Raw genomic sequence first — 27,962 nt, 5'->3', positions numbered from 1 at the left:
TCCTCCAGGAACACTACAGTTGCCTTCCATTTTATTTCACTTAGTTGGCATCTGAACAGCTGCAAAAAAAAAAAAAAAAAAAAAAAAAAAAAAAAAAAAAAATTCCCAAAGTCCAAAACACATTCCTGAGTTAACATTAAAAAAGGGTTTTTAAAGGAGGCTGTGTTTGGACTGCCAACGAAGGCGTTGCCACCTCGCATCAGATAGGGAATCTCCGCTGGTTCCTTTCTGTCGTTTTATCTTTATTATCTCTATTTTTGCACTCTGCCCCTCGCTCTGTCGCGGGACCTCATCTTCCTGTAATCAAACAAACAGCCAATCAGAAAGTAAAGAAGAGAAAAATCGCCCTCCCGCTTCCAGTTCCCTCTGCTCCGCTGCCAGCAACCGCAGAGCCAGCCGACAGAGCCGGAGCCGCTGTCACCGCTAACTGCTCCGCTAGTGGTTGCCGCCGCCGCCGCCGCCGCCGCTGCCAGCTTCCGGAGGCGAAGAATCCGAGAGACCAGACATGGACGTGAACATCGCCCCGCTCCGAGCCTGGGACGACTTCTTCCCGGGCTCTGACCGCTTCGCCCGGCCGGACTTCAGGGACATTTCCAAGTGGAACAACCGCGTGGTGAGCAACCTGCTCTACTATCAGACCAACTACCTGGTGGTGGCTGCCATGATGATTTCAGTTGTGGGGTAAGTGGGGTCCCCTCCGGGGCACTGAGGGTGGCAGCTTGGAGGGGCTCCGCACGCGCCGCGCCAGCCCCGGCCACGGCAGGCGGCCCAGCCCCGCGAGCGTGTGCGCCCGCGAGGCCGCAGCCACCCGGAGTCCCCTTTCTCTTTCCGCGCCTCAGGCGGAGCCGTGCGGGGACCCGGGGAGTAGGGAAGTGTCGCCGACCTCGGGCAAGAACAATGACTTTTTCCTCCCCTACTCCGATTAGCGTCTGCTGGGGGAATATTGGTAGTGCCACAGTCTTTTAAAAGTAAGAAAAGAGAGGAAAGTGGTGTAACCTTATCCTGGGGCTGGATCCGGACTCGGCCCACTCGGGTGGCAGTGTGGGAAGGGCATTAAGCGGGTGACGTGCTCTGTTGGTATATCTGCCATGCCTGCCTTTCTGTACCCAAAAGCTGGACTTGGGGGCGAGAAGTGGGTGTTCCCTGGGGACTCATCGCTCAGTGTGGGGTGAAGGCTGACCTGCCTTTAGAAATTGGGTCCTTTCGTTTTTCTTCTAGGAGTTGCCAGGCGTGGTCACTTTCTCTATCTTCACTTCCTAGCCTGTGGTCTGTGTATTAAAAGCCTTTTCAATACTTGATCTTAAAATAAAAAGTGCCCTGTGTTCTATACGGTTTCACATATGCACACACATCTGCTAGAAAACACCTTTTCGTGTAGTTCACCGTTTAAGAAGTGTTTCTCTCACTTTTACAGGATGGGTTGGTGATAGTCTAGATCTTGCTAATTCTATACATCTTTCAAAAAAAAAATACTACCCTCAGATTTGATAAGGAACTCACTTCAAGAAGTGCCAGACATTTCCATTCCACAGTAAACACAGAGGAGAGAGCAGGTTGGCCTGGAGAAAGGAGAAATCCAGACTTGGAAGGTATGGAAAGGGGCGAATAGGGTGGTTTCTGAAGTTAGTTTGCTGTTCTTTGGCTTATTTGTTGAGTCATTCCAACCTAGCTCTGAGCACGGTGAGATTAGTCAGAGATGAATTCTGGCCCAAGGGCATGGGCAATTGTTGAGAAGCTGTAGGACCAAACACACAGCACGAGGAGAGAGTCACAATTCCTGGGTGTGGTTTAGAGTAGTCAGCCGATGCAGAAGTGGATGCTCATTTGTGGGGCTTGGTGGCCAATTAATTACACAGGCCCGCATTATGAGTTTCTTAAGGAACTGCAGTCTGTGAGAATGGCTTGGTGTGTGGAGGGCACGGCTTTGAGCCAAAGCTGAATTGGAATGGCAGCCAAGTTAAAATTAGTTGGGGTAGAACAGGCCTGAGGCAGCTGCCTTCTGAACCTTACCCTGTCTTTATGCTTGAGGTTTATTTCCAGAACAGTAAAAAAACATTTTTAACAAAATAAATAGTAAATAGGATTGCATTTATTGTTTTGCTTTTTTTTTGGTTTTTTCTTTGTAAAGAAGCAAGCAAGGCATCTTATTGGGTGATCCAGTTATGGGTTTTCGGTGTGTGTGTGTGTGTGTGTGTTTGAGGCAACTTCAAAAAAGTAGATATAGGGCAAGGTTTGACACAGACCAAGCAAATGTACAAAAAAAAAATTGCTTTTCAAAGAGGTGTACAGCCCAGACCAAACACAGCTCAGGCAACCTTGCTGGAATTAATTCATTTTTCACAGGACTAAATTTAGCTCCCTCGTTTTGCTGTCTTAGTCCACTTCCTCAGCCAGTTTGGGGTATTTGCCCTTCACATTCCCCTTTTCAACCAGGAGATATGGGTTGGCAGTGAAATTTTGAAGGTAAAAGTGAAAAACAGCCATGTTTATTTTAATTATTCTTATTTTTAAAAACTTAGAAAATATATATGCCAGTAGTAAGTTGTTTTGAAAAGTGTACAAAAAAAATTTTTTTTTTCATTTTTTTTTTTCTGAAGCTGGAAACGGGGAAAGACAGTCAGACAGACTCCCGCATGCGCCGGACCGGGATCCACCCGGCACGCCCACCAGGGGCAACGCTCTGCCCACCAGGGGGCGATGCTCTGCCCATCCTGGGCGTCGCCATATTGCGACCAGAGCCACTCCAGCGCCTGAGGCAGAGGCCACAGAGCCATCCCCAGCGCCCAGGCCATCTTTGCTCCAATGGAGCTTCTGCTGCGGGAGGGGAAGAGAGTGACAGAGAGGAAAGCGCGGCTGAGGGGTGGAGAAGCAAATGGGCGCCCCTCCTGTGTGCCCTGGCCGGGAATCGAACCCGGGTCCTCCGCACGCTAGGCCGACGCTCTACTGCTGAGCCAACCGGCCAGAGCCCAAAAAAAATTTTTTTAAAGAAAACTTAGTACAGCCTGCTAGGCAGTGGCACAGTGCATAGAGCGTCGGACTGGGATGCCAAGGAACCAGGTTCGAGACCCCGAGGTCGCCAGCTTGAGCACGGGCTCATCTGGTTTGAGCAAAAGCTCACCAGCTTGGACCCAAGGTTGCTGGCGCAAGCAAGGGGTTACTCGGTCTGCTGAAGGCCCACGGTCAAGGCACATATGAGAAAGCAATCAATGAACAACTAAGGCAGGGGTCCACGAGAACAAATACAATATTTAAAATAAAGAACAAGTAAATTTAAATTAACAAACTGACCAATATTTCAGTGGGAACTATGCTCCTCTCACTGACCACCAATGAAAGAGGTGCCCCTTCCGGAAGTGTGGTGGGGGCAGATAAATGGCCTCGGGGCTGTATGCGGCCTGTGAGCCATAGTTTGGGGACCCCTGAACTAAGGTGTCACAATGCGCAACGAAAAACTAATGATTGATGCTTCTCATCTCTCCGTTCCTGTCTGTCTGTCCCTATCTATCCCTCTCTCTGACTCTCTCTGTCTCAGTAAAACAAAAGAAAACTATGTACAATATGTGAGATTTCCTTTGTAGCCCAGTAAAAACTTAATATATGGCCTGACCAGGCGGTGGTGCAGTGGATAGAGCATCGGACTGGGATGCGGAGGACCCAGGTTCGAGACCCCGAGGTCACCAGCTTGAGTGCGGGCTCATCTGGCTTGAGCAAAGCTCACCAACTTCTTCCCAAGGTCTCTGGCTAGAGCAAGGGGTTACTCGGTCTGCTGTAGCCCCACGGTGAAGACACATATGAGAAAGCAATCAATGAACTAAGGTGTCGCAACGAAAAACTAATGATTGATGCTTCTCATCTCTCTCCATTCCTGTCTGTCTGTCCCTATCTATCCCTCCCTCTGACTCTCTCTCTCTGTCCCTGTAAAGAAAAAAATTAAAAAAAATAAAATAAAAAAAAACCTTAATGTATGACCTTCAACTGTTTTCTGTGTGGCTACATACACACAGTCTGTACTTTTCCCCACAAATTGCCCTTTTCTGTCTTTATAATCTAACAGTAATAACTTACCTGCATTCCCTCATGTAACCTGAGATGAGATATGATTATTATTATATTACACTGGGGAACAAAATTTTTGTTGCATCCACAAAAACACTTGTTCTTACCTAATTTGAGTGTGCTGATCTCAATTCTGACATTAGTTTTTCTCTGTAAGCTACAGGGTTTTTTTTGCAATTCAAGATTTTAGGTTTTCATCATAAGGTAAAATTTTCAACATTTAGTTTAACATAATGAAGTAGAATGTTTTCTTGGGCATCATCTTTGTGAAAATATAATAATTTATATAATGCAGTAAATACACTAATACACCAGAAGATGTCATTGCATCAGAATTTGTCTACAATTTCAAAATAGAACATATTAAAACACTTATTAATCATAAAATTCGCACAAAACTTATTTAAATTCTATTCAGGCAAAAATTTGCGTTTATATTATAGCTCTTGCATTTGTGTACTTGTTGAGGACAATCTCGTTTGATGCTCCAGCAGTAATCTGCTCATCACTAACAGCTCCAAGATTTTCGGGAAACTTATCAAGGTGACTGTTCAGGAAGTGAATCTTAATGCTCATGTTACATTCAATGTCGTGGAAAGCCAACAGCATCCTTTCAACAAGAAGTTCATAGTTTTCTGCTTTCTTGTTGCCAAGGAAGTTCTTTGTAACTGCCACAAAAGACTGCCATGTTGCTTTCTCCTCCTTATTCATCTTCCTGGCAAATTCTTTGTCACGTATGAGGGTTCGAATTTAGGTCCATCTAATACACCTGCTTTTATCTTCTCAAAAGACAAGGCAGGAAAATCAGAAATAATATGTTGAAAGCATTCACTTTCTCTATTCAAAGCCTGAACAAAAGGCTTCATTAAGCCAAGTTTGATGTGAAGTGGGGGGAACAATGATCCTGTCTCGATTAACTACAGGTTCATTCACAGTATTTTGCATCCCTACTTCCAGAGCTTCATGTTTCAGCCACTCCTTTTGTGTCCAGTGTTTCTCCCGAGCTCGGCTGTCCCACAAACACAGAAAGCAAGGATACTTCGTGAAACCTCTTTGTTGTCCTAGCAGGAAATTTAGCATTTTAAGATCCACACAAATGATCCAGTTATGCTCTTCATACTTCAGAAAGTCGAGGGCAATTTCTATGTCATTATAATCTTGCAGATGAGTTGAATAACCAATTGGAACCGCTGCATAAACATTACCATTGTGTAGGAGAACACATTTCAGACTCCGTTTAGAGCTGTCAAGAAATAGCCACCATTCTGTTGGACTGTAAGTGGTAACACCTAGCTGGCTGAGAAGACTACTGATATCATGACAGTAAACAAAGTGTTTGTCTTCGGGAAAAAAGTGCACAAAAATTTGTTCACGCTTCCTTAAATGGGTACTTTAGCTGACCAGCATAGTACATTCTTTTCTTGAATCCTGGAGGCTAATAATTTAGCTGCTTTCTTTGATAGGCCCAAATCTCTTACTAAGTCATTCAATTTGGGTTGGCTAAACTGCTGAGGGGTATGACTGCTTGGCATCAGAAGAAGACCCTTCAGATTCTACAACCATTTCTTCATGCATCTTATCAAAATACACTTGATCACCATATTCACTTTCTTCAACCTTAGAAGAAATAAAATCATTGAAAACTGGAACCGGGAGTGTCTCAGAGTGTGGGATAGGTCATACTGCTGAAGGAATATTAGGATATGCGATCATATTTTGTTTTTTCTTGCCAATGCCCTTTGTATGGATCAGACAGAAATAATAGTCACTGCTGGTGTGGTCCTTAGATTCACGCCAAACCATGGGAATACCAAAAGGCGTTCCTTTGCGTTTTCCTTTTGTCCAGTCACGAAGCATTTCCTCACAATTATGACACACAATATGAGGAGCCCAATTCTTGTCTTGATCGCCAAGGGGAACTTTAAAATAGGCAATATATGCACGTGTCACAAATGATGAAATATTGCACCTTTGACATTGAAGTGTGTGACAGCCACATTTATAACAGAAGGTGTTGAGACTATTCTTATATTTACGCCTACTCAAAGAAGCCATGATTCAATCTTAAAACAAAATAAGAGGGTGTTTTTATCAGATAATAATTTTTACATTTAAAAACAACTACAATTATGTAAAAGTGATGTTTGTAAAACATTAATTGCCTTGTGGTTATGTTCAATCCAAAAGTCATTGCCCTTTAACTCCAACTTAAAAACCAATGCATGCCATTAACCATAACAAAAATAAATTAAAATTGCATTAAAAACTAGAGCATGAACCAAAAAACGGATTTCAGATTTGGAATCAGTGATGGAGAAATATATAGAAATTGTTCTAAAACCTCATGCAACAGAAAATGAAAAAAAATTTGTTACTCAGTGTTATCAAACCTAAGGTTCAGAGAGGATAAGTGACTTGCTCAAAGTTACAGACCCACAATTGTGCTTTAACTACTATGCCATCTTCCTGTGAGTCATGAGGTTTAGAATTATAGTCTCTCAAAGCTTAAAGAAACCAAATATATTAAGGGTCAGGAAGATTAGCTGATTCTGGGTTGTTTCTCATTCTACCAAGAACTCTCCTCTTGATGGAATCAGTAGGTAGGTGAGGTTGGAGCAGGGCTGGAGGCTGTTGATCTGGATCCTCCACTGGTATCTGATAGTTCTGCTGATATCTTGATAGAGTTGTATGAAAATGTGGCCTGGCTGTTTACTAGGAAAAGGACTGTGTTGAAAGTGTTCTTCAAGGATTCTGTCCCCTGCTGGTGAAGAGGGTGTCCAGGGCATTGTGGAGCATTCTAGTCTTAGCTCTGAATGCTCTTGTGTTGAAAACCCACTTGAATGAGGATAGAGAGGACCTGCTCTTCAATTTTGCAGGAAGGAAGAGGGAAGACCAAGAGAGTATCATCTAGCTCCAAAAACCTTGGAAAAGGCTGCCTATCCCAAGATGGAAATCAGGAGGTATTAGGGCCTGATCAGGAAGGGCTTTGTAACCATGTTCAGAAGTTTGGTCTTCATCCTAAAGGCATGGTTTACCAGGCACATGACTTCCACTCCATAGGTCTACTGTGACTCTTAGGTAAACTTTGAGTAAGTCTCTTAGCTAATAGCCCTTGTTGAAGACAGTTGCCATACCTTCTGACTCATCAGGTAATATAGGACAGTGATTAAGAGTTTAGGCACCAGAGCCAGATTAAGTAAATTTTGAATCCCAATTGCCAGTCAGTAGCCATGTGACCCTAGGCCAGGGGTCCTCAAACTTTTTACACAGGGGGCCAGTTCTCTGTCCCTCAGACCGTTGGAGGGCCGGAGTATAAAAAAAACTATGAACAAATCCCTATGCACACTGCACATATCTTATTTTTAAGTAAAAAAAGAAAACGGGAACAAATACAATATTTAAAATAAAGAACAAGTAAATTTAAATCAACAAACTGACCAGTATTTCAATGGGAACTATGCTCCTCTCACTGACCACCAATGAAACAGGTGCCCCTTCCAGAAGTGCGCTGGGGGCCGGATAAATGGCCTCAGGGGGCTGCATGTGGCCCGCGGGCCCGTAGTTTGGGGACCCCTGCCCTAGGCAGTTCACTTGAACCACCCTGAGCCTTAGCATCCTCATCTGTCAAATGAGAATGACTATAGTATCGGCCTATCAGGGCCTCTGTGAGGATTGTCCAAGTTAACATAGGCAATTCTACAACAGTGTCTGGCTCTGATTTTTAGCTCCACAAATGTTACTTATTTTTTTATCATTATTAGTTTTCTTATAGAGATGGCTGAAAAATATAGATAGCATCTTTATCCCAGCAGCTCTCTCCACCCAAACTCCCCATTTTATCTCCCTCTGCATCACCTACAAGACTTAACTTTGGTACCATTCTGTGAGGAAGCATTCTCCTTTTATTTTTCACTCCCTTGTGTGAATTGGGTCCCTCATCTGTGCCTGTCCTATATCTTTCCTGGTACTCACCCCATAGGCTTCTAAGTTGCCTTCACTCTTGGACTAGAGACTTCTTGAGACCAGAGACACTGGGTTTTGTTTGTGGTGATAATTTTTTTCCTGTTATTGTGGTTATCTTTATTTTTATTCCCTGTATTTCTGAGACCTACTATGTAGTAGATGCTTAGTTGATGAGTGAAAGGAGTAAATAAATGAAAGTAAGGCCTTGACATGATCACAAGGACAACTTTTAACCTACTTAATGGAACACATTATTTTGAAGCACATAGTAGCATGCCAGTACTAACAACAACATGCCCTGAAAGTGATCCTTACTGGATCATTGCTGATGACACTTGCTACATATTGGTTAGGATTACAATAGTGTAAAAAATTCAATTTTAAAAAAGTTTATAATGCATACTAATTAATACCACCCTTGTAGACTTTTTTTTTAATTTTATTTATTCATTTTAGAGAGAAGAGAGAGAGAGAGAGAGAGAGAGAGAAGGGGGGAGGAGCTGGAAGCATCAACTCCCATATGTGCCTTGACCAGGCAAGCCCAGGGTTTCGAACCAGCGACCTCAGCATTTCCAGGTTGACGCTTTATCCACTCACCACCACAGGTCAGGCCCTTGTAGACTTTTGATGGAATACTCTCCTGCAAAGTTTCTCAGCCTCAGCTCTATTGACCTTTGGCTAGTGTCGTTCTCTGTTGTAGAGGCTGTCGTATGTGTTGTAGGGTGGTGGGAAGCATCCCTTCTCTCTACTCACTGAATGTCAGTTGCTGCTTAAGTTGTGACAAGCAGAAATATCTCCAGACATTGCCAGATGTCCCCTGGGGACCAAAATGAACTCTGATTGGGAATCACTACTGTGCTGCTAAGAAAATCGTGAAGATTCTTCAACACCATTAGTAAAGGCAGGTTGCTTTATGAAAAGTGACAAGCAGAGTTCTTGGCAGTGACATAGGAAAGCAGTCTGACTTTAGCTCCTGACTTTTCAAATGTAAGAATGGATTGAAGCTTTACGCAGCTTTGATCATTTTTCTTAATTTACTAAATTTATGTTATTATTATTATATTAGTCTACCTAGAAGATTACCATTTCCACAGACTATTTTTTTACAGAATTCTGGCATTTACTTTTATTAGCTTTCTGCTTAAAATTTCACTTGCTCTTGAGTTCTACTGCTATAAAATAGGAATTAAATGTCTTAATTAATACAGAGCTCTTCAAGGCCTCATAAATGACTGAAATGTTAGGTGTTATAGTAAATCCTAGGTTACAGGAATATTTAAAATTCTCACTACTTATGTATTCACTTAGGCAGAAGTATTAGATGATGGATACACTTAAGTGGTTTTGTCATAATTGTAACTTGTGTTTCCTATAAAACCTTGCTTCCCTTGAACACTTGAGTTTCCTTTTGAGATTCAGACATCACTTCAGAAGAGATTGAATGACTTAAAAGGAGAAACATGAACAACAAGCTGGGGAATGTGTGTTTTGCTGAAAATGGCTTTGCGTCCTTTAATTCCAGAAAAGAAAGATGTCTAAGACTGAAGAAGACGTGACTTACTTTCTTGACTTACCTTCTCATTCTTGTCACGAGGCATCTCAGCACGGATACTCTTTTAACCTCACATACAGTGGTAGAAGTCTGTGCCTCTGTTTTTAAAGTGAAAAACAAAGGCAACATCTAATAGCACCCACAGCTGAAATGCTAAGCACGTGATGCATTATAGTTGTGGACAGGAACTTCTATGTGCTTGATAGAATGCCAAAGATTTGAGCTGGAGAAATCTACCTTGAAACAGCATCTGTCACTGTGAGAGCTTGTTAGAAGTGCACACTCTCGGGCCCCAGACACATGAGTCAGATCTGCATTCTAACAGGACTCACAGATGACTGACAGACACATGAAAATTTAAAAGTATAAATCTGGTCTGGTTCAAAAGAAACACTTTGAAAATTAAAAAATATGATATATACCTGTTTGCCCAGAGGTCACCTTCAGAGATTCTAAACATATAGTTCGTGGCTGGGTCCAGGCATCTGTAAATTTATCTTAACCTCCCAAGTTACTCTGTTACACACCACCGAGTGTTGGGGAATTGATCCCACCTGACTCCCCCACCCTCACAGATACAAATGCTTGGGGTTATGTGGCTGATTGAAACTACACTTTTTTATACCAATAAAAGAAGTGTAGTCCCAGCTTCTTCTATTGGTATAAAGTGAAATAATTTTCCCATTTAATATTTTGTAAATATTCAAAGCTCCTAATTAACCAGTTTTTCCTGAATAATTGATTCTCACAACATCTGTATTATTTGCAAATATTATTTTCACAAATTTCTCTCTGCTAGCAAAACAGTCTTTTCTGTTTTGCTGGAAGCACCAGCCACACACAGACTTTTCAAACATATAAATGCCTCTACCACATCACCAGTTAGAAAGGCACTTTTTTTGTGTGTGTATTCATGCCTTCCCTATAAAAAAGCATTATATACCTGCTAAATAAAAAAGCCCATTATTTTTACAGAAAAGTATCTCATCACCTTGAGGCCTGTTATCAGAGGGTGAAAACTAGAGTTACCACTCTCTGTTTTCTGTTGCTTGGGAGGCAAAGGACTTTCTGGAAGGCTGGTGGTAATTCTTTGAAAAGAGCATTGCCCTAGAATCTATGTAAACACAATAAATTAAAATCAATTAAAAAATCTATATCTATCTATATCTAGATAGATATAGATAGAGATAGATTTTTTTGGTGAAAAAAGAAAAGAAAACAGCATTGCCATAATCTTTTCAAAATGAGTGTGGTCCCATAAAACGTTCTAAGACTATGGCTACCATCATCTGGTATTAAATGGTTTGGTTGCGGCCCTGGCCAGATGGCTCAGTTATAGCGTGTCGGCCTGGTGTGCAGGAGTCCCGAGTTCGATTCCCGGCCAGGGCACACAGGAGGTGCCCATCTGCTTCTCCACCCCTCCCCCTCTCCTTCCTCTCTGTCTCTCTCTCCTCCTCCCACAGCCAAGGCTCCACTGGAGCAAAGTTGGCCCCCCGTGCTGAGGATGGCTCTATGGCCTCCGCCTCAGGCGCTAGAATGCCCCAGATGGGCAGAGCATTGCCCCCTGGTGGGCATGCGGGGTGGATGCCAGTCCGGCGCATGCGGGAGTCTCACTGCCTCCCCTGTTTCCAACTTCAGGAAAAAAAGGAAAAAAAAATGGTTTGGTTGCTTGTACCCTTTAATATCACAGGTTGAAAATCAAGTTTCCAGTTAGTAGAGGAAGATAACAATAAAGAGAGCCATGGGATGCTCTGGGTGGGAATGTATTAAAACATTTGCCTATGAAATTAATTTCAGCCTGTTCATGAAAATGTTTTTGAGACTTATTAGCTTCAGCACCAATTATGCAATACCACTCTTATTTGTGTTGCTTCATTCTTTCACCCTACAAAGTGTTTGAAGCATTTACTAACTTCTTAGACCCCTGATGGCGAAGCTTTTTATAAAAACTGCCCACTTTTGCAGTGCTGGTCAACCTCGTCCCTCCCACCCACTGGTGGGCGTTCCAGTTTTCATGGCGGGCCAATCGCTGCGCCATTTGGTTGCTTTTATGTAGGATAAGGTAGGTTTTCAATGACCCCCAGCTCTTAAAATTCTGCAGTGGGCCAGATTTTTTCCCCTTGGCAACTTGTGCTGAATCACGCTGCAGGTTTACAACACACATCACACCTGCTGACAGCCACCTTCCTTCAGAGAGAAACAAGAATGCTAAGTTATTTCCCAGAATGGTCCTTAGTTGCTTGACCAAACTAGAGGAATGGGGTTTCTTAGAATGTTAAGGGATAGGGGAGAAATTCTTGAGGCTGGTTAATACACAGTATGGCTTATATTGTGAGTTGCTGTCACAGTTACATCAATGGACACCTTTTTTCTCCCCTGAATCCCTTTGAATACATTCCTTTACTTTTCTGGGCCTCAGCTTATTCATCTGTTTAATGGAACTGAACTGATTCATCTTTGAAGACTTGGCTACAGGCTTCCGTGGTCGAATTCCAAACCTTTTTGCAGCCGTCAATGATTCCATGAGAATTTTAAACTATTACATTTATTTATTTACTATTAGAATGGGTGAAATGGGATATATATGTCTATAGGCATATATTTTTATCTTACAATAGAAGAACATAATGCTTTTTTAAATTTTATTTAGATAATTAAATTTAAGAGGATGATATTGATCAATAAGAGTACATAGGTTTCAGGTAAACACTTCTATGGCATTTGAACTGTTGATTATGTTGTATATCCATCACCCAAAATCACATCATTTTCTGTCCCCATATATTTATCCCTCTTTACTCCCTTCTCCCAAGCATTTCATTTTTTATCTGTGTCCATGAGTCTCAGTTTTATATCCCACCTATGTGTGAAATCATATAGTTCTTAGCTTTTTCTGATTTACTTATTTCATTCAATATAATGTTTTCAAGGTCCATCCATGTTGTCATAAATGGCAATATATCATTATTTCTTTTGACTGTGTAGTATCCCATTGTGTATATGAACCACATCTTCTTTATCCAATCCTTTATCAAAGGACACTTTGATTGTTTCCATGTCTTGGCCACTCTGAATAATGCTTCGATGAACATGGGGGTACATGTGTCTTTTTTTTTTTTGTATTTTTCTGAAGCTGGAAACGGGGAGAGACAGTCAGACAGACTCCCGCATGCACCCGACCGGGATCCACCCAGCATGCCCTCCAGGGGCGACACTCTGCCCACCAGGGGGCGATGCTCTGCCCCTCAGGGGCGTCGCTCTGCCGCGACCAGAGCCACTCCAGCGCCTGGGGCAGAGGCCAAGGAGCCATCCCCAGCGCCCGGGCCATCTTTGCTCCAATGGAGCCTTGGCTGCAGGAGGGGAAGAGAGAGACAGAGAGGAAGGAGGGGGTGGGGGTGGAGAAGCAAATGGGCGCTTCTCCTATGTGCCCTGGCCAGGAATTGAACCCGGGTACCCCGCACGCTGAGCCAACCAGCCAGGGCCCATGTGTCTTTACATACCAATGTTTTCAAGTTTTGAGGGGTAAATACCCAGTAGATGGATTGCTAGATCATATGGTAACTCGATTCTGAATTTTTTGAGGAACCACTATACTTTCTTCCATAATGGTTATACTGGTTTGCATTCCCACCAGCAGTGAATAAGTGTTCCTTTTTCTCCACAGCCTCTCCAACACTTATTACCTGTCTTGTTGATAATAGCTAATCTAACAGGTGTGAGGTGGTATCTCATTATAGTTTTGATTTGTATTTCTCTAATAACTAATGAAGATGAGCATCTTTTCATATATCTGTTGGTCGTTTTTATGTCTTCCTGGGAGAAGTGTCTATCCAGGTCGTCTCCTTATTTTTTATTTGGATTATTTGCTTGTTTGTTGCTGAGCTTTATGAGTTCTTTATATATTTTGGATATTAACCTCTTACCAGAGCTGTTTGCAAATATCTTCCATTTAGTTGGCTGCCTATTTGTTTTGTTGTCAGTATCTTTGATTTAAGCATAGTTAGTATACAATATTATATTGCTTATTTTAGTTTCAGGTGTAGAGTAGAATGATCCAACATTTTTATACCTTACAATGTGAATGCCCCACTAATTCTAGTAATCATCTGTCACTGTGTAACTTGTAACAATATTATTGGCTATATTCCCCTTCCCATTTTCACCCATTACCCTACCCCCTGCCTTCTGGTAACCATCCGTTTGGTCTCTGTTTCTAGGAGTCTTGTTTTGTTTTTGGTTTGTGAAACTAGGTCCTATTTCTACCAAGGACAGAAAATCACATTCTCCCTTCCTCCCTCTTCTCTCCTCTCTCTCTCACTTTCTCTCTCTCTCTTTCTCTCTCCCTCTCACTGGTGTGTGTGTTTATTTGCTCCAAGCTCAGGCTCGCATCAGGCATTGGAGTGGTGTACATTTTACCATTTCTTAACATGGAATTGCCTGTAAGCAGAATGAAGAAGAAAATAATTTCTGCTCTCTCTGAGTAACTTGTTCATTTTTTCCAGCTTAGAAACTTGGTTACTTTCTAATTATAGATTGTGGCTGGGCGTGTTGAAAACACAAACCAGTTCCATCTCTTTGCTCTGTTCTTTTTCCTTGAACATGAGTAACAGGAACAGGTGAAAAACAAATCTGGAAGTGCTTGAGTCAGGCCTGGATTTTTCATTGTTCTTTGTCCTTGACTTATTTAGACATTCAACCCAGATATCTACTTGTCCAGAGGAAAATAGAAAAAGCTAGGCATGTATTTTATTTCATGCTCACTTTATGAATTATTATTTTAATAGGTATTCTAGAAAGAACTCAGTAGGAGACCTTTGAAACCTGCTGCCAACCAATCGTCTCCTATTGACGTTTTATGCGAAGGAGTTACCTGAAACTTGTATCCTCCACTTTAGCCCTTTGTGTTAATGTTGGTCTTTGCTTTTCTTCATGGCTCAGAAATATATGGGTGAGTTATAGATCAATGTCAAGGCCACGTAAAAGGGTTTGTTTCTTTCAGGTACCTTTTACCACTTTCATCTATTTATTTTTAAATATCAATTTTTTAAATATTCAAGTAATACATGGCTAATAAGAAAAACATGAAAGTAGAAATAAGTAAATGGAAATAAACTACCCTTGATCCTACTACCCAGTATAGGATCTGTGGCCTTTGGTATAACTACTGTGGCCTTTGGTATAATTGATCCGATTCCTTTTGGTGTTAGGAATGAGATTTATTTATCTGTGAGAGTCCCTGGGCCTTCCCACTTAGTCTCCCACCATCTGCTAAAGAGGACTTTGGTTTTGCTTTGCCCAATTCTTCCTTTCCTGAGGCCTATTAGGAAAAATTTGTCTTCCCCAGACCAGTTATGGGGTTGTCAAGATGTAGGGTATAATGCGCATAAAGTTTTAAAAAGAAAAGAAATGGAAAAAGTAGAGAGACTAACTAGATCCAGATAATAAAGAACTGGAGAGGAAGACAGACAGAATAGCACATTGGCTGGATGTTGAGAAAGTTTGGGGGCAGGGAACCAAGGTTTGAGAAGGAGAAAGAGCAGCCTCGCCGGGTGTGACCACCGTTTGCATTACTGATGTTAGAGACATGAGGATAAGGCGGGGGGACTGTTGCATCTGGCTGTGCCATGCCTGCGGAGGCTGGGGAGCAGCTGCTCTTGTATTTCTGTATTTCCTTTATTATATGTTCATATTATTTCTGATTACAAAATAATATATTAATTGTAAACATTTCTACTGCTGAACTCTATAACATATGATAAATCTACGTAAGAGAGAGAATGTATTATAATTGCTTGTACCCATGCAATATATATATAAATGTCTTCCACATTATTAACTATACTTCAACTTTTAAAAAACCACTGTATGTACTACCATTAGTAAATTCTTGGCCTTAGAGGTTATTTTTTTAAGTTTTTCATCATAAATACCACTAATGTGAATACTGTTACAACTCAATCTTTGTATTTTTATTTATTTTCTTAGACTCTGTATTCTAGGAGAGGAAATTTATTACCTTCAAGGAGATAGATGAGAAGCATCAATTCCTTATTGTGGCACCTTAGTTGTTCAGTGATTGCTTTCTCATATGTGCCTTGACCTGTGTTGGGGGGGACTGCAGCAGAGCAAGAGACCTCTTGCTCAAGCCAGCAACCTCTGTGCTGGCTTTGTGATCCCCGCAACCATGGGATCATGTCTGTGATTCCACACTCAAGTTTGCGACCCTGCACTCAAGCTGGTGAGCCCATGCTCTAGCTGGCGACATCAGGACTTTGAACCTGGGTCCTCAGCATCCCAGGCCAACACTCTATCCACTGGACCATCACCTGGTCAGGCTGCAAGAGTTCTGAATGAAGTAAGCAATTTATTATTATAGGGTTTAATTTTTTTTTTAATTTATAAATAAATTTTTATTAATGTTAATGGGGTGACATCAATAAATCAGGGTACATATATTCAAAGAAAACATGTCCAGGTTATCTTGTCATTCAATTATGTTGCATAACCATCACCCAAAGTCAGATTGTCCTCCATCAGCCTCTATCTAGTTTTCTTTGTGCTCCTCCCCCTCCCCCTTCCCCTCTCCCTCCTTCCCTCCTACATCACCCCCACTTCCACCCCCGGTAACCACCACACTCTTGTCAATGTCTCTTAGTCTCATTTTTATGTTCCACCAATGTATGGAATCATGTAGTTCTTGGTTTTTTCTGATTTACTTATTTCACTCAGTATAATGTTATCAAGATCCCACCATTTTGCTGTAAATGATCCTCCGATGTCATCATTTCTTATGGCTGAGTAGTATTCCATAGTGTATATGTGCCACATCTTCTTTATCCAGTCTTCTATTGAAGGGCTTTTTGGTTGATTCCATGTCTTGGCCACTGTGAACAATGCTGCAATGAACATGGGACTACATGTGTCTTTACATATCAATGTTTCTGAGTTTTGGGGATATGTAACCAGTAGAGGGATTGCTGGGTCATAAGGTAGTTCTATTTTCAGGTTTTTCAGGAACCACCATACTTTGTTCCATAATGGTTGTACTACTTTACATTCCCACCAACAGTGAATGAGGGTTCCTTTTTCTCCACAGCCTCTCCAACATTTGCTATTACCTGTCTTGTTGATAATAGCTAATCTAACAGTTGTGAGGTGGTATCTCATTGTAGTTTTGATTTGCATTTCTCTAATAACTAAAGAAGATGAGCATCTTTTCATATATCTGTTGGCCATTTGTATTTCTTCCTGGGAGAAGTGTCTGTTCATGTCCTCTTCCAATTTTTTTATTGGATTGTTTGTTTGTTGTTGAGTTTTATGAGTTCTTTGTATATTTTGGATATTAGGCCCTTATCTGAGCTGTTGTTTGAAAATATCATTTCCCATTTAGTTGGCTATTTATTTTGTTGTCAATTTCTCTTGCTGAGCAAAAACTTTTCTGTCTGATGTAGTCCCATTCATTTATCTTTGCCTTCACTTCTCTTGCCTTTTAGTCAAATTCATAAAATGCTCTTTAAAACCCAGGTCTGGCCCTGGCCGGTTGGCTCAGCGGTAGAGTGTTGGCCTGGCGTGCAGGATTCCCGGGTTCGATTCCCGGCCAGGGCACACAGGAGAGGTGCCCATCTGCTTCTCCACCCCTCCCCCTCTCCTTCCTCTCTGTCTCTCTCTTCTCCTCCCGCAGCCGAGGCTCCATTGGAGCAGAGATGGCCCGGGCGCTGAGGATGGCTCTGTGGCCTCTGCCTCAGGCACTGGAATGGCTCTGGATGTGACAGAGCAACCCCCCAGAGGGGCAGAGCATCACCCCTTGGTGGGCGTGCCAGGTGGATCCTGGTCGGGCGCATGCGGGAGTCTGTCTGACTGCCTCCCCATTTCCAGCTTCGGAAAAATGAAGAAAACAAAACAAAACAAAACCCTGGTCCATGAGTTTAGAACCTATGTCTTCTTCTATGTACTTTATTGTTTCAGGTCTTATATTTAGGTCTTTGATCCATTTTGAATTAATTTTCATACAAGGGGACAAACTGTAGTTGAGTTTCATTCTTTTGCATGTGGCTTTCCAGTTTTCCCAGCACCATTTGTTGAAGAGGCTTTCTTTTCTCCATTGTGTGTTGTTGGCCCCTTTATCAAAAATTATTTGACCATATATATGTGGTTTTATTTCTGGACTTTCTATTCTGTTCCATTGGTCTGAGTGTCTATTTTTCTGCCAATACCATGCTGTTTTGTCGTGGCTCTATAATATAGTTTGAAGTCAGGTATTGTAATGCCCCCAGCTTCATTCTTTTTCCTTAGGATTGCTTTGGCTATTTGGGGTTTTTTATAGTTCCATATAAATCTGATGATTTTTTGTTCCATTTCTTTAAAAAATCTCATAGGAATTTTGATGGGAATTGCATTAAATTTATAAATTGCTTTGGGTAATATGGCCATTTTGATTATATTTATTCTTCCTATCCAAGAACAAGGAATATTTTTCCATCTCATTGTATCTTTTTCGATTTCCTTTAACAATGTTTTGTGGTTTTCGTTAGGGGTTTAATTTTTAATTATGAACTACTACTCTTACCACTATTTAACTCTATTCATTTTAATAGAAATTTAAATAAAAGTTATTGATTTGAGAGAGAGAGAGAAACATCAATTTGTTGTTATACTTATTTATGCATTCATTGGTTGATTCTTGTATGTGCCCTGATGGGGGATCAAACCCACAACCTTGGTGTATCAGAACAACACCCTAATCAACTGAGCTACCTGGCCAGGGCCAAAATAGAAAATTTTAATTTCTTCAAAGCATTTTGACATTGTTTATATTCCTGATTTCACCCAGTAAGGTAGGTATGCAGTACTTTAACTCCTATTTGAAACTATTTAAAATAACTTTTCTGTTTTATGAGGTAGAATCAGAGCTAAAGTTTAAAGGGGTTTTTAAAAAAGAGTTTTACTTATCCTACCTGTGAATCCCATTATGAACATGAATCCTCCCTGTGTTCTGTTTCAGAGCTAGTGAGCTCCTGCTCTCACCTTCCTTTATCCTGTCTTCCGCTGTCCCTCACTTTTAAAACACACTAACCCTTTCTGTCCTTCCCAAGTAAAATGTTCATTAGCCTCTTGTGAGGGTAAGATGTTAGTAATTTGTTGTACTTGCTGAACCACAGCAGTCTTGTTAAGGATTTTGCATATACAGTGGGTTTGGGTGGAGGTAGAGGCTATAATGCCCAGTCATTTTCACTTATGAAATACATGCTTGGTCTAAATTTCCTATTCATAATGTGTCCCACCACTATCAACAGTATTGTAACCTTTGGCTCACATACCAGTGAATCTGCAAGCTGTATATTTGGAAATTCCAATTGATAACCCATCCCCTGATGATGCTCTAGGACAGGGGTCCCCAAACTTTTTACACAGGGGCCAGTTCACTGTCCCTCAGACTGTTGGAGGGCCGCCACATACAGTGCTCCTCTTACTGACTACCAATGAAAGAGGTGCCCCTTCCGGAAGTGTGGCGCGGGGGGGGGGGGGGGGCATGGATAAATGGCCTTGGGGGCCGCATGCGGCCCGTGGGCCGTAGTTTGGGGACGCCTGCTTTAGGACCTTTTAAAGAATTATAATGGACTGTCTATGCTAGAAGTCACAAACTCAAATACCTCCATGACAAGGCTGATTAGGTAAGAGAGCAGTGCAGGCCAATTATTAGAAAAGCAATGATCAGTGGCAACCCACTTGGGGCTTCTGTGTCATAGGGGTGGGGACTGGAGCGTAATGGAGATTATTTGTTTGGTCTGAATGGGAAGGCACTCAAGCCCTGTTGACTTGTGGGAAAGTGGATCTACTGTTGTCAGATATTAATTTTTCAAGGAGAAGCAAGAAATCCCAAGTTTATGGATTTTTTAAAACACATTTGGACTTAAGTAAAAGTTTTTGAGAAGCACTATACATTTTTTTTTTCCTGAAGCTGGAAATGGGGAGAGACAGTCAGACTCCCGCATGCGCCGGACTGGGATCCACCCGGCTCGCCCACCAGGGGCGAGGCTCTGCCCACCAGGAGGGGATGCTCTGCTCCTCCGGGGCGTTGCTCTGCCGGGACCAGAGCCACTCTAGTGCCTGGGGCAGAGGCCAAGGAGCCATCCCCAGCACCGGGCCATCTTTGCTCCAATGGAGCCTTGGCTGCAGGAGGGGAAGAGAGAGACAGAGAAAAAGGAGGGGGGGGGTGGAGAAGCAAATGGGCGCTTCTCCTATGTGCCCTGGCCGGGAATCGAACCCGGGTCCCCCACACGCCAGGCTGACGCTCTACCGCTGAGCCAACCGGCCAGGGCCGAGAAGCACTATACATTTTAAACAGAAATTTGACTGTAGACTGGATCTGGACCAGGGAAGCCATTATGTGTGCTGTATTCATCTACTGTGGCCATTTTTATGAAGATTTAAATAAGCCTTTAGACTAGAGCTTAGAAAATACAGTTTGTGTTGTGTGCTAGACCTCAGAATAAATAAAAGCTAAATGCAGCCCCTCCAAATTATGAGCTATCTTAAATTATAAAAGTCTTAAAATTGTGGGCCTCTAAAGCAGGGGTCGGGAACCTTTTTGGCTGAGAGAGCCATGAACACCATGTATTTTAAAATGTAATTCCTTGCGAGCCATACAATATGTTTAACACTAAATACAAATAAATGTGTGCATTTTATTTAAGACCAACACTTTTAAAGTACAATAAGTCTCTGAATTCTTTTCAATAACGTTGTTATGCTGTTGCTAACCAAAGATGAATAAAGTACTTCTTTCCATTAATGTGACTTCTGGTGCTGCATGGTTTTGCTGATGGCTTTGTAGTCTGGTTGATACGTAGTGAGGTTAAGCTTCATGCAGGTGTTGAGACTTCCATCCGTTAAACGTGATCGTAGGTTTGTCTTAACGTTCTTTACATGTGAGAAAGACTGCTCACATGCATACGTAAAGCCAAACATTGTCAGTACAGCAATACTCATACACTGCAGTGTGTGGTATGTGATGGAAACACATTCCAAGTTTTGACAATCAGCTGGTCCGCCGGTTGAAGTTTTTTCACTTCTCCCCACTTGTGTTTGCTTGTCAGCTCTGCTTGCTGTCATGCAAGTCTCTCCAAATCTTCATTCAGTGACTTGAACTTATTCACCCACATATCTGAGGCCTTCAGGTCAGCAGCTTGTAGCTCAAAATCTCTGATGGAGACACCAGGGATGTAACTCAGGTCGGCACTGTCCACTGCACACTCGTGTGGATGGGTGATGAATTAAAAAAGATGAGTGCGCTCACAAAATTCTCCAAAGTGCACTTTGAATGACTGCGGGAGATTAGATGTGAAGCCCGCTAGGTGCTGGAGATCAAGGTGTTGAGCAGGGTCACTTGCTGTGCATGCATCTTTAAACTCTCCCAGTTTTTCAAAGTGTAGTAAATGACCTGTTTCAATGTCTGCGATGAAGAGTGCCAGCTTGTTTTCAAATGCAAACACTGCTTGTTGAAGTGATAAGACTATATTTCCAACGCCTTGCATTTTCACATTGAGCTGGTTCAGATGTTCAGTCATGTCCACAAGAGAGCCACTCAGTGTTAGCTAACTCAGGATGCTTGACGGTTTTCATTTCAAGAAAAGTCCGGATTTCGCTCAGACAAACTGGGAAACGGCCGAGCACCTGCCAAGCACCTTCCCTCTTGACAACCAACACATATTGCTGTGCAGAAGCAGACAAGGATAATTATTCCCAACTTCATCCAGCAGTGTTTTAAACTGGCGATCTTTTAAAGTTTGGGCAACAATAAAGTTGACCATCCGAATGACCAGCGACATCACCTCACCAAGCTGCTCGCCACACCTCTGAGCACAAAGGGCCTCCTGATGTAGGATGCAGTGAAAACTTAAGATGGGTCTCTTTTCATGTTCACTAAGAAGCGCTACGAATCCTCTGTTTTTCCCCACCATTCATGGAGCACCATCAGTACACACCAAAATAAGTTTATCCATCGGTATATATTTTTTTCTTTAGCGAACTCAGTGAAAGACTTGAATAAATCCTCCCATCTTGTTGTCTCTTTCATAGGCAAAACAGCAAGACTTTCTTCACATAGTGTGTCACCAACACTATACCTTACTGCAATCACGCTGAACTGGGATAAATGGCTTACATCTGTTGACTCACCCAAAGCGAGAGAAAAGAATGGTGCTGCAATTATGTCCTTCATTTGTGTTGCCTCAATTTGATTTGCCATCATGATGGTACAATCGTGAACAGTTCTTGGCGACAGAGGCGTGTCTTTTATCAGTTTGATTATCTTGTCTTTATCCAAAAAGTCATCAAAAAGTTCATTGGCAACATCAAGCATGAATGTTTTGGCATACTCCCCATCTGTGAATGGCTTCCTGTTTCTCACAATTGCTAAAGCACCAGCAAAGCTAGCCGAATTCCAATCACCTTGTGGGGTCCAAACACGGAGTTGCTGCTGACTAGCTTGCACTCTGCACAGTAGCTCTTGACATGCTTTCTTCCTGCTGTCCCTGCTGGATATTTCAATGCAAATGTAGTATGGCATGTGTCTAAGTGCCGTTTTATATTTGACCATCTCATCCTTGCAATTTTATCTTTGCATATTAGATACACTGCAGAACCTGCTCTCTCCACAAAAGTGAATTCCTCTGTCCATTCCTGCTGAGAAGTATGATACTCCTCATCTTTTTTTCTTTTAGCCATGTTCTTTGTCAAAAGGGTTTCTGCAATTAGCTAGCTGACTGCTTGATTAAAAGGAGGGAAGTTTACTTCCTGACCTCACAACGACCTGTGTACGTTACACATTATCTAGTAAAAATTTGTTGTCCCGGAGGACAGCTGTGATTGGCTCCAGCCACCTACAACCATGAACATGAGCAGTAGGAAATGAATGGATTTTAATTCATGAGAATGTTTTATATTTTTAACATTATTTTTTTTATTAAAGATTTGTCTGCGAGTCAGATGCAGCCATCAAAAGAGCCACATCTGGCTCGTGAGCCATAGGTTCCTGACCCCTGCTCTAAAGAGATAAACTGACTAGTTTGGTGGGAGTCAGACTGCCTAGGTGTGAGTCTTAGCTCCACTGTTTCCTTACCTCTGCACGTAAGTTTCTTCTTTTGAGAAATGAGTAAATGGTATATCTACCTCATCAGGTTCTGAGGATTAAATGAGGCAATTTAGATAAAATGCTTAGTAAATACTACACACCTGTTTTTACTCCTCCCCTTCCCATCTTCCCATCTTCCTCATTTTCCTCAGCTTCCTCTTCTTGGTGCTACTACTATTGACCTAGCCTCCCTTTTTTTTTTTTTCACATTCTAGGTTCCTGAGCCCCTTCAACATGATCCTTGGAGGAATTGTGGTGGTGCTGGTGTTCACGGGGTTTGTGTGGGCTGCCCACAATAAAGACATTCTCCGCAGGATGAAGAAGCAGTACCCCACGACCTTCGTCATGGTGGTCATGGTGGCCAGCTACTTCCTCATATCCATGTTCGGCGGGGTCATGGTCTTCGTGTTCGGCATCACTTTTCCTTTATTGCGTAAGTGAACCTGAGTTGACTTTTCTTACATCATAAAAAAATGTGGGAGCAATTGTTCAGTGGGAATTATACAGCCTGTTTCTTTCTTTTTTTTTTTTTTTTGTATTTTTCTGAAGCTGGAAATGGGGAGGCAGTCAGACAGACACCCGCATGCGCCCGACCGAGATCCACCCGGCACGCCCACCAGGGGCGATGCTCTGCCCACCAGGGGGCGATGCGCTGCCCCTCCAGGGCATCTGTCTGCTGCGACCAGAGCCACTCTAGCGCCTGGGGCAGAGGCCAAGGAGCCATCCCCAGCGCCGGGGCCATCTTTGCTCCAGTGGAGCCTAGGCTGTGGGAGGGGAAGAGAGAGACAGAGAGGAAGGAGAGGGGGAGGGGTGGAGAAGCAGATGGGCGCTTCTCCTGTGTGCCCTGACCGGTAATTGAAGCCGGGACTCCTGCACGCCAGGCCGACGCTCTACCGCTGAGCCAACCAGCCAGGGCCACACAGCCTGTTTCTTATGTGTGTTGGGATGTCTGCAAAATTATCAGAATTTTCTAAAATGCAGATCAAAGCCTGGTAGTACATTAAGTCTACAAATATGTGTTGGGCACCTACTCAGTGCCAGACACTCTTCTGGGGACACAACAGTAAACGAAAGAAATAGAAATCCCAAGTCACATGGCAGGAAAGGTGCACAGCCTGTACTGGACTCCAGATTGGTCGGATAGAAAAGGCTGCTTTCAGTCTTCAAGTGCCGTTCACACAGTCCTGACTCAGGAATAAATGTATTTTACTTGGAAGTAACTTTATACTTAGTCTCTACTACTCAGAACATCATTATTGGTGTCAGAGTTTTATAAGCCTATAGAAATAATTGGCCCAGAATATAGAGATATCAAGTCCTCTGATTCTGGTGAAAAGGACTGTGTGTGTGTGTGAGAGAGAGAGAGAGAGAGACAGACAGACAGAGACAGAGAGACAGAGATATAGAGAGAGGGACAGATACGGACAGACTGACAGGAAGGGAGAGAGATGAGAAGCATCAACTCATAATTATGGTGCCTTAGTTGTTCATTGATTGATTGCTTTCTCATATGTGCCTTGACCAGGGGGCTACAGCAGAGTGAGTGACCCCTTGTTCAAGTGAGCGACCTTGGGCTCAAGCCAGTGACCTTGGGTTTCAAACCAGCAACATTTGGGCTCAAGCCAGCAACCATGGGGTCATGTCTATGATCCCGTTGTCAAGCTAGTGAGCCCGCACTCAAGCTGGTGAGCCCAGCTCAAGCCGGATGAACCCTAGCTCAAGCTGGCAACCTCAGGGTTTTGAACCTGGGTCCTCCGTGTCCCAGTCTGATGCTCTATCCACTGAGGCACTGCTTGATCAGGCAAGAACTAAACATTTCCTAAGTTTTATATACCTTTTTTTAACTGCAACTTTGAACACATGGGACCTGAAATAGAGAAAAAATAAAATTCAGTTTCATCAGCAGAAATCTGGTTAAAATTCTACTATATTAAGTAACAGCACCATCCCTTTAACTTTTAATAGCATTTCACATGTGCATTTTTCCATTAAATAAAATCAATTGTTTGTTTGGGGTTGTTTAGGTTATGGCCAGAATATTTATAAATGAATTCCACACACTATTGGAGAACATATTTGAACCAACAAATTCAGAATTTTTGAAATATTCTTCAAGTTTTCCTTATGTGCTAGATAGAGGTTTAGTATTTCAGTAATTCTGCTTACACACACACACACACACACACACAGCTCGTTGACGTTAGCACCTGTCAGCTCAGAGCCTGAGACAGGCCAGTGTAATGAAATTTAGCCTGTGTCTGGAGTCAAGGGTTTTGATCTAACCCTAGACCTGCTGGAAACGAGGCACATGATTTGGTTCAGATACACTCTATGAGCAGTGTTTCCACTTCTATAAAATAAGGAAATCGGACAAAATTTCTGATTCCTAAACTTTAATGATTGTGAGAATCACCTGGGATGCTTTTTAGAAGTATAAATTTCCCAGCCAAATTTCTTGGAGATTTTGAGTCTGTGGGTCAACAGTGGTGCCCACAGAACCTGTGATTTTGGAAATTGTCACATGTTTCTGATGGCCAGTTTAGGTCAGAAGGCCCCTGATAGAATGCACGTTAGTGTTTCTCAGAACGAGGGTCCAAGCTCAGCTGTGTCCAATTCATCCAGCACGAATGTAAACTTGACACTCTGGGGCCCGTCTCAGTCTTAACAGTCTGAATTTTGGAGGATGGAGACTGGGAACTTGTCTATTCAATAGGCTGCCCAGGTGGTTTGAATGTACATGGAAGTTTGAAAATTGCTGCTGTAGATCACCTGGGGTACCAGTTTAAAATGCGCGTTCTCAGACCCATTCCTTGAAGGTTTTGGTCTACAAGAGGGGCCAGGGAAATCTATTTCTTAGTAAACAAATTTGGGTAATTCTCAATGATGCAGCAAATTTTAGGAATGTGAGGGTACATTAAATCTATAAAACTTAGTTTTTATCCATAAATCTATCCCCAACACTTTGGAAAACGGCCCATTAGGTGGCCTTAACCATATGCTTCCTGTAGGGAAGACAGTGCAGATAATCCCAGACTCAAGCCTGAGTTCCCTTCTGGAAACGTGTAAGGTCGATTTTCCTGTAGGTTGGACTCATGTTGACTCACTTCGACAAGTATGGATGCGGGTGGAAAGAGTGGGCTTGCTGGGTCAAGGTCCTTCCTGCTGAAGACAATCCTTTCCTTCATGTACAACTTGACAGAGCGCTTTATATAAAGCTTGCCTGTAGTCTGAGGAGCCATTTCAGGTTTGGACAGTTAGAGAGCCAGGGTGGAAACCAGCTGAGGCTGAGACTGCCTGTGGGAGGAGAGGGTGTTCTGTGGCTGTGGAGGAAGGTGGCTAACCACGTCTTACCTCCTGGCAGTGATGTTCATCCATGCCTCGCTCAGACTGCGGAACCTGAAGAACAAACTGGAGAATAAAATGGAGGGGATAGGTCTGAAGAGGACACCCATGGGCATTGTGCTGGATGCCCTGGAGCAGCAGGAAGAAAGTGTCAGCAAGTTCACCGAGTATATCAGCAAAATGAAGGAGTAGACGTGCCCCACGGTGAGAGGGCTGCAGCAGAGAGCAAGTTGCAGTCTGCCCTCCTCCGGACACACTTTCCGTTCATATTTTGAAGTCAAAGGGACATAACACCTAACAACCGATGGCTGCATGCGCGTGTGGGCCCACCTGTTAACCTCTCTGACATCACAGAGTTGGCCCCAGAAACTGAACGAAACCACCCTTCTAGTATGTTTATGAACACTGGTAGGGAATGGAGCACATTTACGTCTGTAGGGGAATAAGAAAATATAAGAATTGTGGATTGTACAGCAACAATGCTGTTATCTTGTAAGAAGTCATTGTAAAGTGTCAAGGCAATCTGAGTAAATGGAAAAAGAATGTCCAAGTAGATAATGTCATGCCTGTGTAATGCCCCCAGCATATTCCTCCTGTTCCTCCAAAAATATCTCCCAGGGTTCTATGTGGGCTATATATTAGTTTTGTTTTTATTGTTCTTTTCAAATCAAAGATGATCACTATCACTTTTCCTCCTGTTTGATGTGCAGTGGAAACTGGATATGCCAGTTGTTTGTATTTTGTTTACAAATATAAAGATAGCTGTTTAGGAGAATATTTTTTCAAATTTTTGTAAATTTTTGAAATGCTAATAACATGTTTTCATGAGCAAGTATTTGCTGCAAACTGAATGTCATCTTCCTTAAGGAGCTTACAGCTATGTAACCTATATTGTTCTTTACAGTCTTCTTAAAAAAAATAAAAACAAGTTATGTTTATAATGCACATTTTTGTTGTTATAATAACAAACAGGTGTCCAAGATAATGTTTCCTACATTTTTTTCATTTTTAGTTTTTAACTTGAACATTTAGAAAGAAAAGAATGAATGTGTATTTTAATTCCTTAAGGGCACAAAGAGGACAGCAATAGCTGACTGTTTGAAATATAAAAAGCATCTTTATTACTATTAATATTTTTTTTGAAAAGCATCCTTAGATGATAAAGCAAAAAGAATAAAAATGGGAATGAAAATGGGAGTGATCACTGGCTTCTGCAGCTCATACAAATTTTAAGTAGCAATTGTTACAACCATGTGTTTTTCTAGCTAGATATTAGAATTCAAATAGCATGTATTTACATATTCTGTTACTTTCTTCCTCTCATTTCCCATGTATTTAGAAATAGACTATACAAAGTAATTTCATCAATGAATAGAGAGGTTTCAGTTTTCCTCACACTGAATCATGAAGACTGTTGGAGCAGTACTTTGTGAAGTGGTTCTGTGTGCCCTAGACCAAGAGGCTGCAGCACATGCTACTCCTAGTTCTTGTATCTTAATTTCTCAGCCAGCCTGTAGCCTTCATCTCTAGTGCAGTGAAGTCAGCGCCACGCCACAGACATGGTCTAGGAATTGTACCCTGACCCAAATATGAAGAATAAAATGTATCAAATGTTTTTTTGTGGGACTTCATTTAATACACATCTATGTTAAATATCTGAGAAACTTAGCGACAACCCTATTAGTGACAACCCTTCTTGCATCACACACTCAACTTGTATTCCAAATACTTTAAAAAAATTTTTAATACGCATTTTTTATTCAGATAAAGTTTACATACAATATTACATTAGTTTCAGATGTACAAACCAGTAATTAGACATTATATGACATACTAAGTGATTCCCTTCAATAAGTCTAGTACCCATTTGACATCGTACACAGTTATCACAATATTATTGACTATGCTCCCTTTGCT

The 27,962-nt window shown here is 42.1% G+C and overlaps 1 protein-coding gene across 1 annotated transcript; it reads left to right on the top strand.

Annotated features, from left to right (window-relative positions):
* The first annotated feature begins 160 nt into the window (after positions 1-160).
* Positions 161-27,660, top strand: ARL6IP5 (ADP ribosylation factor like GTPase 6 interacting protein 5). The gene is made up of 3 exons (XM_066245709.1): positions 161-681; positions 22,919-23,136; positions 26,065-27,660. Exons 1-3 carry the CDS (start codon positions 506-508, stop codon positions 26,235-26,237), a joined length of 567 nt encoding a protein of 188 aa, XP_066101806.1. The 5' UTR covers positions 161-505; the 3' UTR covers positions 26,238-27,660.
* The last annotated feature ends 302 nt before the right edge of the window (positions 27,661-27,962 follow it).

The sequence above is a fragment of the Saccopteryx bilineata genome, chromosome 10, assembly GCF_036850765.1.
Source record: "Saccopteryx bilineata isolate mSacBil1 chromosome 10, mSacBil1_pri_phased_curated, whole genome shotgun sequence".
NCBI classification, from domain to species: domain Eukaryota; kingdom Metazoa; phylum Chordata; class Mammalia; order Chiroptera; family Emballonuridae; genus Saccopteryx; species Saccopteryx bilineata.
This window is presented reverse-complemented; position numbering and strand designations above follow the sequence as displayed.

Excerpts from the sequence above, each read along its gene's own strand:
- ARL6IP5 (XM_066245709.1), top strand. The coding sequence starts at position 506 with ATGGACGTGAACATCGCCCCGCTCCGAGCCTGGGACGACTTCTTCCCG. Across the intron at positions 682-22,918 it reads ATGATGATTTCAGTTGTGGG|GTTCCTGAGCCCCTTCAACA; the intron begins GTAAGTGGGGTC and ends TTCACATTCTAG. Across the intron at positions 23,137-26,064 it reads CATCACTTTTCCTTTATTGC|TGATGTTCATCCATGCCTCG; the intron begins GTAAGTGAACCT and ends ACCTCCTGGCAG.